At 46.5% G+C, this 13,489-nt stretch overlaps 1 protein-coding gene across 2 annotated transcripts in view; it reads right to left on the bottom strand.

Moving 5' to 3' along the window:
- Pknox1 (PBX/knotted 1 homeobox 1) overlaps window positions 1-13,489 on the bottom strand; it is a 47,901-nt gene that overhangs the window by 18,559 nt on the left and 15,853 nt on the right. The window contains exons 4-7 of one of the 2 annotated variants that reach the window (XM_008827372.3): window positions 9,107-9,234; window positions 7,454-7,625; window positions 5,366-5,536; window positions 1,267-1,366 (exon numbers count right to left, since the gene is read on the bottom strand). In XM_008827372.3, the coding sequence (XP_008825594.1) occupies window positions 1,267-1,366; window positions 5,366-5,536; window positions 7,454-7,625; window positions 9,107-9,234 (571 nt within the window). The remainder of the gene's footprint in view (window positions 1-1,266; window positions 1,367-5,365; window positions 5,537-7,453; window positions 7,626-9,106; window positions 9,235-13,489) is intronic. The other variant, XM_017796707.2, reaches the window with a different exon arrangement.

Here is a 13,489-nt window from a genome sequence, read left to right as displayed (position 1 = left end):
GCACCAGCCCCAAAACACTTTTATTTTTTAAAATATTTTATTTATTAGCCGGGCGTGGTGGCGCACTCCTTTAATTCCGGCACTCCAAAGGCAGAGGCAGGTGGATCTCTGTGAGTTCAAGGCCACCCTGGTCTACACAGTGAGTTCCAGGACAGCTGGGGCTACAGGGAAACCCTGTCTCAAAATGATCAAAACAAAACAAAACCAAAAAATGTTTTATTATTTAGCTGGGCGTGGTGGTGCACGCCTGTAGTCCCAGCACTTGGGAGGCAGAGGCAGGACAGCCTGGTCTACATAGCGAGTTCCAGGCCGGCTGGGGCTTCAGGGAAACCCTGTTGCAAAAAGACCAAAGAAATTTTATTTGTTATCTTTATTTTATGTGTATGAGTGTGCTGCCTGCATGTATGTAAGTGCACCTATGTTGTGCAGTGTCCTTGGAGGTCAGAGGAGGGTGTCAGAGTCCTTGGAACTAGAGTTACAGATGGTTGTTAGCCACCATGTACCAACTCAACCCAGGTCCTCTGCAAGAGCAGACTACGCTCTTAACACTGAGCCAGGCCTGCAGCCTGGCAGCCTTTGTTTTCTCTCTCCTATGGGGCACTCAGTGTCCATCTCCGCCCTTCCTACTTTCCTTACTCCAATCTCATTTTACATTTGCACTGTTCTAGACACAGCAGAGAATGCTGGGATACATTTCCTTCCTGTGACGGTTTTGCTAAGATTAAGGCTGTACTTCTTGACTGCCACCAAATTTATTATATAACTAGGTTTCCAGGTCCTGCTAAAAGTACAGTTAAAAACTGTTATTTGAAGAGTCAGAAAGACGGCTCAGTGAGTAAAGACGCTTGCTTCCAAGCCTGATGACTTGAGTTTGATCACCAGAATCCACATGGTAGGAGAGAATCAATTCCTGCAAAGTATCTTCTGACTGACACGCTTGCACACGCGTGCATACTCACACACACACACTTTTAAAAGCTCTATTCTTTGAAACCATAATTAGTTTTAGCTGTATATTTTCAGTTCTTACATAAAACCTTTTTTCCAAAATGCTTTTAGTAGAAAATCACAATCTGCACACAGTATTTGTTGGAAATTAACAGGAAGCACTCAAACAGCTCCAGACTGGAACTGGCATTGAGCAAAGAACAGCGAACTCAAGAAAAGAAGCTGAAATTAAAAGATGTACTTATACGCCTGTTCTACATAAATGGATCTGTTTTCTGCAAAAGCTTGTAGAGACCGTCCATTTTCCCATGGTCCTACCTGCCACTGTTGCCATGGTTACGTTTCCCTGTTGCAGGGCAGATGCTGGCACCACGATTCCCTGGGGGCTGAGAGTGCCTGTGATGGCGCTTTGAATCTGCTGAATGTCAGAATACACACATTGTGGGAATTATCAGAACACAGAAAACTCATTTCAAAACTTCAAAGGAAGTGGTGTCACAACACCGCAATGAACGAAAGGGACACCGGGGACACAGGGCAGACTCAGGTGACAGGCTTTCAGGAACCTGAGAGGCACAGAACAGTAAACTTGACTGAGAGACAACACTGACAGGGGCATGTGCAATATGACTTTCCTCTCGCTGTCTAAGCCTAGGGCGTGAGCAGGGAAGACCCTGCTATCTGATCACAACTTCTCCTTAGACCTGACTTAGACCACTGAGTGCTCCATGAAGCAAGGTCCTCCAGGACAAAACTGGCACTTGCAAAGTCAACACCACAGGCTTGGAGGCGTTGGAAGTGAGCAGGGACAAGGGTATTCCAAGTGGGGCTGGAGACGTTCTTGTTTGTAGAGTGCCTGGGACTGGGCCTAGCTTGCAGCAAGATCATGAAAACATCTGTGAACAGCAGGTTTGGAAATTACCCTCCGGAGTTCCCTCCAGGTGGGCTGCTTTATCCAGTCACTGTGTCAACAAGGCTGTAGGCTGGTTGGGTAAATAAAGGGGCACCTGACATGAGGCCTGGCACACAGCACACCTGAATGTCTGAGCAATCACTGAGCATCAAGGGCCATCACCCACAGGTAGCAGCTGGTGGGACTGCCACAGATCTGAACATGTAAACTTGGGTCCACTGCATTAATTTGGTGACAGCAGAAGTTAAGCCACCCAAATCAAGTATCCAATCTCCTACTTTAAGAGCCCACAAAAAGAATTTCTTTAAGAAGCCCAAAGCAGGACTGGATATACGGTTCCTTGGCTAAGAACACTGGCTACTCTTGCAGAGGATTCGGGTTCGATTCCCAGCACCCATGTGGCAGCTAACAACAGTCCGTAACTTCAGTTCTAGGGGATCCAACATCTTTTTCCAACCTCTGCAGTCATTGCACAGCATGGGTGAACTTACACACATGCAGGCAATATAGTCATACACATAAAATAATAGATAAAATACTAAAAAGAAAGAAAATAAAAAGCTCAAAGAGAAGGGAGGAAATAATAAAGATCAAAGAAGAAATGAAATGCAAATAGAATGACAGAAAAGCCAATCAAACAAAATGCTTGCTGGTGAGAAGATCAAAACAAACATCCGTAGGAAAGAAGAGAGGATGGGAGGCTGAGCGGGAGGAGGGAGAGGGAAGAGGGAGAGGAGAAGGAGGGAGCTGAGGAATCCAGGCTTGGGATGAAAAGGGCGATCCCCCATCTGCAGGAGTGGGAGGCCTGGAGGTGGGGACAGCTCTGCACTCCTAGGGTTGACATCTCGGGTGGAAGGAGTACAGCCAGAGCACAGCCACCTCAGCTCACCAGTGTGGGAGGCAGAGTCTGAGTGGCCCTGCACCTGAAGGACAGTGAAGATGGCTCAGCGGTTAAGAACACTGGTTGTTCTTTCGGAAGACCCAGGTTCGAATCCCAGCACCCACATGGCAGCTAACAACTGTCCTAACTTCAGTTCCAGGGGATCCAACAGCCTCTTCTGTCCTCCGTGGGCATTGCATGACATGGGTGCACTTACCTACACGCAGGCAAGATACGCATACACATATAATAAAAATAATAAACAAAATATTTTTTAAAAAAAGAAAAAAAAAAAAACTCCTAAAGGAAATTGCTACCGCCCGGCAGCTTCATGGGCCAATTCTCGCTCTCAAACATTTCTGAAGACTCGGCCCCTGCTCTGCAGTCTCTTCAGAAAACAGGAGAGGGCGCACTCCCCAGTGCCTTGGCAAAGTCTGGACACAGTACAAATCCCACACTAGTATCTCTTGTGACACAAAAATGTCTGCCAAAATATTGGCAGACATGATTCAGAAACACATATAAGGAGAATTATGTGCCATGACCAAGTGAACTTTATCTACAAATGGAAAGCTTGCTCAGTATTCAAAAAATCAATTCATGTAAAACCTCCACCCCAGCATGATTAAGGTGGGAAGCAAAGAGGTTGCCCTTGGCAACCTGGGAGCAAGAGGGAGCCTGCCCCTCACATTTTAAAGCTCCTGATATTTCAGCCACTGTGAGGAGGCAAGAAAAGGCACAGAGATCAGAAAGGAAGCCAGCGGAACTGTCCCTGTCTGTACATGACATGGTGAATAAGTACAGATTCCAAGAAACCTACCAAAAAAAAAAAAAAAAAAAAAATCCTACCTAGAATGAATAAGTGAGTTCATAAAGGCTATATGCTGAGGACAGAAGAAAATCAGCTGTTAGGAGGGGCTATTAGAGACAGGGGAGGATGAGAAGAGAAACAGGTTGAAATGGCCAAGTGTATTACTATATGCATGTACAGAAACACCAACATGAAACCCTTTACTTTATACAATTAATATATGCTAATAAGCACACGGATCTGCCTATGCTTCATGTTGTATTTCCTTATGAATGCTCCTCTGGCTCATTCAAAACCAACTGCTTTTCTATAGACTAGCACTGGGCCCCCAAACTAAGAGATAACCCATTTACAGTCACTCAAACAGAAAAAGACTTATGTGTAACTCTAAAAACACATGGATTTCTATGTTGAAGACTACAAAACACTGATTTAAAAAATCCTAGAAGACATAAATAAATGTAGAGACACGGCTGTTCACGGACTGGAAGAGTCAGAATAGAGATGCAGCAATTCCCCTAACGCAGAGGTCAACACACGTCCGCAGAAATCTCTGCGTTTTTTCAGATCTGCAGAGCATCACTGAAGATTTATGTGGACAGGCAAACGAGGTAGAGAAGAGCTAAAGCAGTTCTGAGCAGTGAGGGGAGAGGAAGCCGCCACTCCAATTCTGAGACTTACCACACAGCTGTAGCCACCAAGGCTCTGTGGTACACACAGATATGTAACAGAACAGAGAGAGGCCCTAGAACATGTCCAACTGACTTTTGACAAAAGGGCAGATGAAATTTGATGGCAGGAGAGCTCTTAATAAAAGATGAAGCAGGTAGTCATCCACAGACAAGAAAGGAAACTCAAATCTCATACTTTCTGCAAAAGCTAACTTAAAGGTGGCACATGCCTTTAATCCCAGCACTTGGGAGGCAGAGGCAGGCAGATCTCTGTGAGTTCAGGGCCAGCCTGCTCTACGCAGTGAGATCCAGGCCAGCTGGGGCTACAGGGAAACTCTGTCTCAAAAAGACTCCCCCCCAAAAAAGAAAAAAAAGTTAACTCAAAAGGATAATAGATTCCAGTGTAAAACTGACTCTATAAAACTTTTAGGAAAAAGGACAAATTCTTTGGAATTAAGGGCAAAGAGTTCTTAAAGGACAGCACAGTTCATAAAAGAGTTGAGTCAGATTTGAAAATTTTAAACGTTTACTCTATTAATAAAGGACTAGTATCTACAATATTATAACTCAAAGCTCAGAAAAGAAAAATCAAGTCAGAAAACAGGTAAAGACATAAGCAGACTTTTCAGGCAAAGACAGTACACAGCTGGGATATGCACAGGAACATATCAACATGATTTGTCACCAGGGAAACACAAATAAAACGCATGATGAAATACCACCACACACCATCAGCATGGCTACAACCCAATGGTACTACAGAGTAACTGTCAGGGCATTATGGGAAGTGAAGCAAGCCAGATATGGCACGATTCCACTTCTCTGAGGAGCCCACAGACATGAAGACAGATGAGGCCAAGGCTGGGGAGAAGGACGGGAGTTAGTACTTATTGGGGACAGAGCTTTCATTTGGGAAGATGGAAATGTCCTGGAGATGGATGGTGGTGATGGCTGCACAGCAGTGTGAATGTGTTTAACAGCACTGAACCACACTCTTTAAAATGGCCATGATGGAAAAAAGACTGAAGATGGCAAATTCTATGCCATCAAGGTAGCCCTGTGGTTCTGCAAGGGTTACAGTCTCAGGGGTCAACACTAACACCGCAGTGCCCGAGAAGCACAGAGGCCCCAAAGCCAAGTACCTGGGACTGCACAGGGGAATACGGGCTTCCAGGCTCCCCACTCAGCAGGGTCTCACTGTTCATTTTTGTCTTCAGACAAGCAATGTACCGACTGCAGAAATCTTTACAGAGTTCATTAACCTTTTCCAGTTCAAGAAGATGAATACGCAGGACCTGGATTGCTTTCACCATCTAGAGGCAAAGAGGTAAAGACCTTTAGATGAGAAATGATGCCACCCCGAGTCGTCATCACACACACTGTTGTCTGTGCCAGCAAGAGCTGAACTAAAATGAGAGACTGTAAGAACAGGCAGAGTGTTCAGAGCTCCAGTGCCACTGACCCAGACTCCAGGCTCCAGACATGGAGAAACAGGGTGCCTCCTTCAGCATGGCCATGCTGGGCCTGGGGCTCCACACTGCAGATGACTGGGCTGCAGCCAACTGCTGGCCTGCTGGTCACTCACTCACTCTGTGGCTCAGCAGGTTTCCTACTCTCACTCCACCAAATCTCTACATCCAGGTGGGTGTGGTGGTGCACACCTTTAATCCCAGTACTCGGGAGGCAGAGGGAGGCGGATCTCTGTGAGTTCAAGGCCAGCCTGGTCTACATAGTGAGTTCCAGGTCAGCTAGGGCTACAGGGAGACCCTGTCTCAAAAAGACCAAAAACAACCTCTGCATCCGTGGATAAGGTAGATTCATACCTCTCTTACTGCTGCTGCTTCTTTTTAATTTTTTTATTTATTAATTTTATGTGTATGAATGTATTATCTGCATGTATGTAAGTGCACCTATGTTATGCAATGCCCTCAGAGGTCAGAAGAAGGTGTCAGATTCCCCCAGAACTGGAGTTACAGATGGTTGTTAGCTGCTGTGTGGGTGTTGGGAATCAAACCCAGGTCCTCTGCCAGAGTAGCCGGTGCCCTTAACCACTGAGCCATCTCTTCAGCCCCTGACTGCTGCTTCTTAGTGAGGTTCAACCTCCAATCCTGCCTTTCCTGAATTCTGGTGTCAAATCAAAGGATTCTTTGCTTAGCTCTAGATTCCAAAGTTTTTCTCATGTGGCTTTTCTCTAAGTTTCATAGTTTGGAGCTGCGGCAATGAATCAGTGAGTAAGAGCGTGTACTGCTCTATAGAGGACCAGAGTTCTTTCCCAGCACCCACATCAGGTGGCTCACAACTGCCTGTAACTCCAGCTCCAAGGGATCCCACACCCTCCTCTTACCTCTTTGGGCACTGTACTCATTGTGCAAAGATCCCCATACATAACTAAAATTAAAATAAATTTTAAAATAACAGTTTTATAGTTTTATATTATGTCCGTAAGTGTTGAGGTAATTTGAGCCTAGTAGTGGTCACTAACACCAACAGTAACACATCACTGGCTGTGAATGGGCAGCTGCAAGGGGGTAGAGAACACCTGTCCCCTCAACTGAAACTGAACCAGGTCAAGTGTGGGCCGGGGCAGAGAGAGCTTCTGATCCTCACTCAAAAGGGGAGTCATTTCAGAGATGAGGAGGTAGGCTTGGTCAGACAACCCACCTATGAAATGTTCTAGATGGCCAAGACTGAAAACAACAGCACTACGACCAAGGTAATCAGTTCAGGGAGAATGAAGCCTTCTAAAGACCTGTGGAGGGCTTGATTAAAGTTTGATGTGAGTTCTAAAGGGGGCTCTTAAAAACCCAGCGAAGGAACCTTGCTGTGGGGTTCCTGTGTTCTCAATCTAGGGGAGAGGCTCAGGCGGACTTTTTACTTCCTTCACAGAGTAAAAAAACCTGCATTTCAGAGCCTTGGGCCCAGGAGAAAGGCATTCCATGCCGGCATCGGTGCTGGGACTGATGTTTTGGAGATGTTTCAAGCCCTGTTTCTAAGATGAAATCACTTAGAACAGAGGTGGGGCACAGACACCCCACAGGAGCACCAGGCCCCAGGAAACGTTTACAGACGTTCATGAGAGAGCTGAACCCCTCATGCCAATTAGAACAAAACAAATGAGTTTATTTGCTTGCTGAGGAAAAAGGGACTAGAAACTAGACTTGAAAGCCAAACTTCAGTGAATAAGGCTTTTAAGTTGCAAAAACCAGAAACAAAACATTGGCTTGACTTACTAAGTTGTCAGTTTCTGGATCTTCACAAAAGAAGGGCTTCCCTTCCTTCTCCTGCTTCCGAACAAAGTTCTCGATGTCCACGTCAAAACTGGCCGACGTAGTCCCTTCGGAGCCCTGTGTGGACTGCTCACACTTTTCAAATAACAAAGCTAGCAAAGGAAACAGTGGATGCCTAGGGGAGAAAAAAAACGAAGGCATGTGCTCCATCTCTCCAGGAGCGCTTCGGAGTATGTGCATGAATGACCCCCTTAGACAGGGTTCCATTGTGTGCCCAGGCTGGCTTCTAACTGGGACTTTTCTGCCTCACCTGCCCACGTGACGTCACGCAACTCACCATTTAAAGTACACAAATCAACAGCTTTCAGTTTACTCTAGAGTTGTACATCCAGCAACACAATGTTAGAACACTGTCATTATTCCTCAAGGGAACACTGGCAGTCACTTTCTACCCACACCCAACCCCATCACAGATGTGTTTCCTGTTTCTATGCCTATTCTAGATACTTCATGTAAGTGAAATCTTACATGGCCTTTGGTGTCTGGCTTCTGACAGAATGATTGTTAAGACTTACACATACTATAGCCTGTGTCAGCCCTTCATTTCTCTATGGTTGAACAATACAGCATTATAAGGACACATCAAATATCCTTTTCCATCCATCAGCTGATTGATGGACATCTGGGCTCTTCTGACTACCATGGCTAATGCTATGAACATTTACGTACACGTATCTGGAGAAACACACACTCTCACTTTTTCTTTTTCTTTTTTTTTTTTGGTCTTTTTGAGACAGGGTCTCCCTGTAACCCCAGCTGGCCTGAAACTCTCTATGTAGACCAGGCTGGCCTCAAACTCACAGAGATCTGCCTGCCTCTGCCTCTCAAGTGCTGGGATTAAAGGCATGTGCTGGCCTCGGACTCCAGACCCTCCTGCCATTTCAGCTTATCTTATCGGTATGCACCACCTCTCCCAGCTCGCTTTTCCTGAGTCCATGTACAATAGTGGAAATTCTGGGCTGACTGTAACTGTCTAACTGTGAGAAACTGCTACTCCTAATTGGGCACAAACAATGACCAGGGCCTGAAACGCTCTTTTTCTGAGAACCTTCATTACTGTGTGTACGCAGTGTTAGGGGATGAGTGGGTCATGCTGCTGTGCTTGTGTGGACCTCAGAGGACAACTCTGCAGAGCTGGTTCTCTCTTTCCACCTTTCTCTGAGTTCCAGTGATTTAACTCGGGTCACCATGCTTTGCACAGCAAGAGCACTACCTGCGGGACCATCTCAATGGCCCCTTTACCTTTTCTGAGGTAGAGTCTTACTGTATAGCCCAGAATGGCCTGGAATTGGCCTCAGTTTCCCATCCTCCTGCTTCTCCTCCAGTGTGGAGACTAAAAGTGTGTATAATTTTATAATGCCTGACCTGAAGACTTTTTTTCTGAAAGATTTTTTTCTTCTGAAAGGTTACCCAAATGGGTTTAAAACTTTTCTTTTAGTTATTAGAAGGAATATATAAATCTGAAAACATTTCCCTAATGGTTACAGTATCAAGGGGTACTGCAACCTTGCCTAACTCCTAGGCCCATGTTCCACGTAACAGGTTTGCACTTCCCCTGTTCCTCTGAAAACCACATATTCTACCCCCAGGCATTACCTATAAATGGCCTGCTTGTCAGCATCCATTGGCGTCTGAGACTCCACAGGAGGAGGACTCACTCCTTCACCATCTGGTTCAGAGCAGTTTGGATCTTGCTCTGTTTTTAACTCTGTGACCACCTGCATCTGTAAAAGGAGAATTTTTGTTACAAAACACAAAGTAAAGTGTACTTAACCTTCAAACTGAATGAAAAATTGCTAGACAGTCACACAGCTGCCAATGAAACTTAAATAACACTCCAGCAAAGTCCTTGACTTTAATATACTCTGAAAGCAGAGAGCATTAGGCCAAATTTTCGGCCTTTCTGAGAACAGAGGCGACCAGCATCTAAAATGCTCACAACTTCAAAGCTGCCACTACAACCACTGACAGGATCACACACTGTACTCTTGCTCCTCCCAGTCAGGAACACGGTAGAGGGTGGCGGACAGTGCAAGCCCACCTGGTAGTCTCACACAGGCTACTCAAGTGCAGCATGCTACAGCCCTGAGGCAGGGTTCAAGCTCTCCCATACCCACCCTGTGCTTCAGAAGCACAGAGCTACTGGCTAGGAGACTCCTGTTCAAAGTCTGAGTTTTGACCCCCAGCATGCACATGCACATACAGTATTTGGGGTAAGAGCTGCATTATTTTTAATTATGTGTTGTCTGTGTGCCTGTGTGGGGTACATGCGCATGATACAGGCACCTGCAGAAGCCAGAAGAGGGCGTCAGGGTCTCTGGAGCTGGAGTTACAGGCAGTTGTAAATTGCACAAAGTGGGTGCTGGGAACCAAACTCAGGTCCTCTCTAAGAGCAGTGCTCACTCTTAACCACTGATCCATCTCTCTAGCTCCAAACACAATTTTTAACAAGGGTCACTTTATTCAGAAAGTTAAGAACAAACTAAGAGTAGTGGCGCACACCTTTAATTCCAGCATTTGGGAGGCAGAGGCAAGCAGACCTCTAGGAGATTGAGGCCAGCCTGGTCTACACATGGAGTTCCAGGTCAGCTGGGGCTACAGGGAGACCCTGTCCCCCAAAAAACGCAAAGACAAAAAACGAAACCCAAACAACAAAAGACAACAAAAAGAAAAACGTGCTGTGCTTGCTGAGTTAGGATCCAAGCTGTGCACTGTCCTAAATGAGCTGTGTACTTGTGACTTAGTAAAATGTATTTTTAAATCCTTAATGAACTGTTAATGAGCCCCCTCCCACAAACTTCAAACTGTCCATAAGCACATCAGACTGCCAGGCCTCACTGAGGAACCAGCGGACATGGTCCGGGGCCCACGATGCCCCTTTGTTCTATTTTCTTCAACAGTCCAGAAGAGGCTAGAAGACACATTCTGCTGCCTTTAGATCTGGAACAACATCTTTGGGAAATTGCTTTTTTTCCCCTTTCTCTTCAAAACTAAAGCAACTAAGCTGGGTGTGGTGGCGCACGCCTTTAGTCCCAGCACTTGGGAGGCAGAGGCAGGCGGATCTCTGTGAGTTCAAGGCTAGCCTGGTCTCCATAGCGAGTTCCAGGACAGCTGGGGCTACAGGGAGACCCTGTCTCAAAAAGACCAGAGTTCAAGGCCAGCCTGGTCTACATAGTGAGTTCCAGGACAGCTGGGGCTACAGGGAGACCCTGTCTCAAAAAGACCAAAAGAAAAAAAAAGTAACTAAGGCCCAATTAAATGCCATCTTTTTAGAAGGTGATCTGACTATATGTATAAAAAAAGCATTAAAAGATTTATTTCTGGGGCTGGAGAGACGGCTCAGCGGTTAAGAGCACTGACTGCTCTGGCAGAGGACCGGGGTTCGATTCCCAGAACCCACATGGCAGCTATGAACCATCCTTGACTCCAGTTCCAGGGGAATCTGAAGCCCTCTTCTGACCTCCATGGCATTGCAAGTCATGGGTGCACTCACATACATGCAGGCAATACAGTCATACACATAAAACAAAAATAATAAATAAGGTATTTTAAAAAAAGATTTATTTCAGAGTCTTTTTTTTTTTTTTGGTCTTTTTGAGACAGGGTCTCCCTGTACCCCCAGCTGTCCTGGAACTCACTATGTAGACCAGGCTGGCCTTGAACTCACAGAGATCTGCCTGCCTCTGCCTCCCGAGTGCTGGGATTAAAGGTGTGCACCACCATGCCTGGCCAGTCCTCTTTTTAATTACTGTGAAGAAAGAGAAATCCCATGTTCTTCCTCAGAAGAATGGTGTGACTGTCCACACAGGAGACGATGAAATGTCACTGAAAATGACTCAGCCCCTGAAAGAGCATCAGGCACTGCTGAGGGAGGCGAGCTTGGGCCGAGCTGTGTCAGGGGGCTGTCACTGCTCTTCTAGTGTGGGGATGCACATGGGGGGCAGGCAGAAGGCTAGTCTGAAGCAAGACCTAAAGGACAGGAGGGGAAGGGTGGTAGAAACAGTCCGGGCCCCACAGCAAGCAGAGAGGTACCAAGGCATCCAGCACAGGTGAGCACTCACAGGTGCTGGTGGCCTGGTGCTCCACCAGGGCCAGGCCATGCAGAGCCAAGGCAGCTTGGCCCTTGCCTAAAAGCCCAGGAGAAGCCACATCAGGATCAAGGAGGAGGTGGACTATTAGATTTGCAATTTAGAGGAAAAGAAAATCCCCTGGAGTTGGGTTTGCTGGTGCAATTCCAGCACTCAGGAGAGGGAGGCAGGAAGAAGGTCATCCTCAACTACAGAGTGAGTTTGAGGCCACCCTGTGCTACTTAAGACCCTGTCTCAGAAACAACAAAAGATGTGGGGAGGGAAGGAAATGGAAAAAAGAAGTGGGGTTCAAACTGCACCCCAGGTGTCTTTCTTCCCTCAGTGCCTAGAAGCAGCCAAAGCGCGCACCAGAAAGAAGCATGTGCAACAGGAACCAAGCAGATGGTGTAAATCATATCTATGCACCAGCGCCCGCAGGCAGAGCTCGCTCCGCTCTCAGCCACCCTTGGCAAGCCTCCCTGGTGCCTCAAATCCTTAGGCTAAGGGAGAGGAGGGCAGTGCCAGTCTCTCTCCCGTCCTGACTCTGTACTACAACCCTGCCAAGCAGGAACACAATGGCAGTTTTGTCTGTCTTCTGACTCAGAACACCCAGGGAGCACTCAGCAAGACTCAGGCTTATGGAGAAAGGCCAACCCACCTCAGCCGAGCTCCTCCTCCGTGGCTGTGAGTGCGCACAATACCACCTATAAGCACAGGTCCCTGCTGCACCGAGGAGGACAGTCTCATCTCGGTGGAAGGACAGGCACAGCTGTTCAAGCACACACAAGGTGAAACTGCACTGGGGGAATTACTGGGACATCTCATGCTAACCACGAGAGACAAAACCATAGGATTGCCACAAGTTCCAGGCCACTGTAAGCGACAGCATGAGACCTTGTCTCAATAAATAAAATAGGGGCTGGCCAGATGGCTCAGTAGATAAAGATGCTTGCTGCCAAACCTGATGACCTGAGTTCAATCCTTGGTACCCACATGGTAGAAAAAGAGAACTCCAAGTTGTCCTCTGACTGCCACACTCACATGTGTACCCTCATACCCATCCACCCACCCAGATAAATAAATAAGAGGTTGGTGAGATGGCTCAGGTAAAGGCGCTAGCGACCCAAGTCTGACAACCTGAGTTCAAGCTCCCAAAATTACATAAAAAGTCAGACGTGGTGTCCCCACATCTCAGCACTCCTACAGGAGACGGGGCAGAAGTCTGCAGGCCTGGAGGACTCGGGAGTAGCACAAACAAGAGGGACCCTGGCTCAACAAGGTGGAAGGAGAGAACCGACCCCCAAAGTTGTCCTCTGACCTCTGCATGCTCAGTATGGCACTATAGCAAAAACACACACACACACACACACACACACACACACACACACACACGCACACACACAATTACAAAGAAGTTGATAAAGTAAAACAGTCAGATCAGAGACTATCCATGTGGGAATCTTTGACTATCAAAACCACCCAGTGGGCCATGACATGGTAAAGGTGCTGGGAAGCCTAATGACTCAAGTTCAGTCCCTAAAACCCACATGGTAGAAGGAAGTAGTTCCCTCAAGCTGCTCTTCTACCTCCACATGCACACAGTGGTAAGCATGCGCCTGTACACATAATCACTCAATTACTCAATCACTCAGTCCATCAATGTGGGAGTGACTTCTGGGAATACCTTCATTTACAAATGAGAATCTCACCTAACCTAAGCAAAATTAATCTTACCTTCTGAGCTCCTGGAACACCATCTCAGCTTGTTTACAATGTAAACACTCTTCCTAAGCCCTGGGCTTCTCTCCTAAGCCAAAAATACTGCTTTGCTCTCTCTTTTTAAAAAATATTTTATTGCATTTATTTATTTATTTATTTATTTAATTCATTTTTTTTGTCTTTTTGAGACAGG

The sequence above is a fragment of the Nannospalax galili genome, unplaced genomic scaffold (assembly GCF_000622305.1).
Source record: "Nannospalax galili isolate Female #2095 unplaced genomic scaffold, S.galili_v1.0 scaffold652, whole genome shotgun sequence".
Lineage (NCBI taxonomy): Eukaryota > Metazoa > Chordata > Mammalia > Rodentia > Spalacidae > Nannospalax > Nannospalax galili.
Note: the sequence above shows the minus strand (reverse complement) of the source record. Positions and strands in the feature narration are given on the sequence as shown.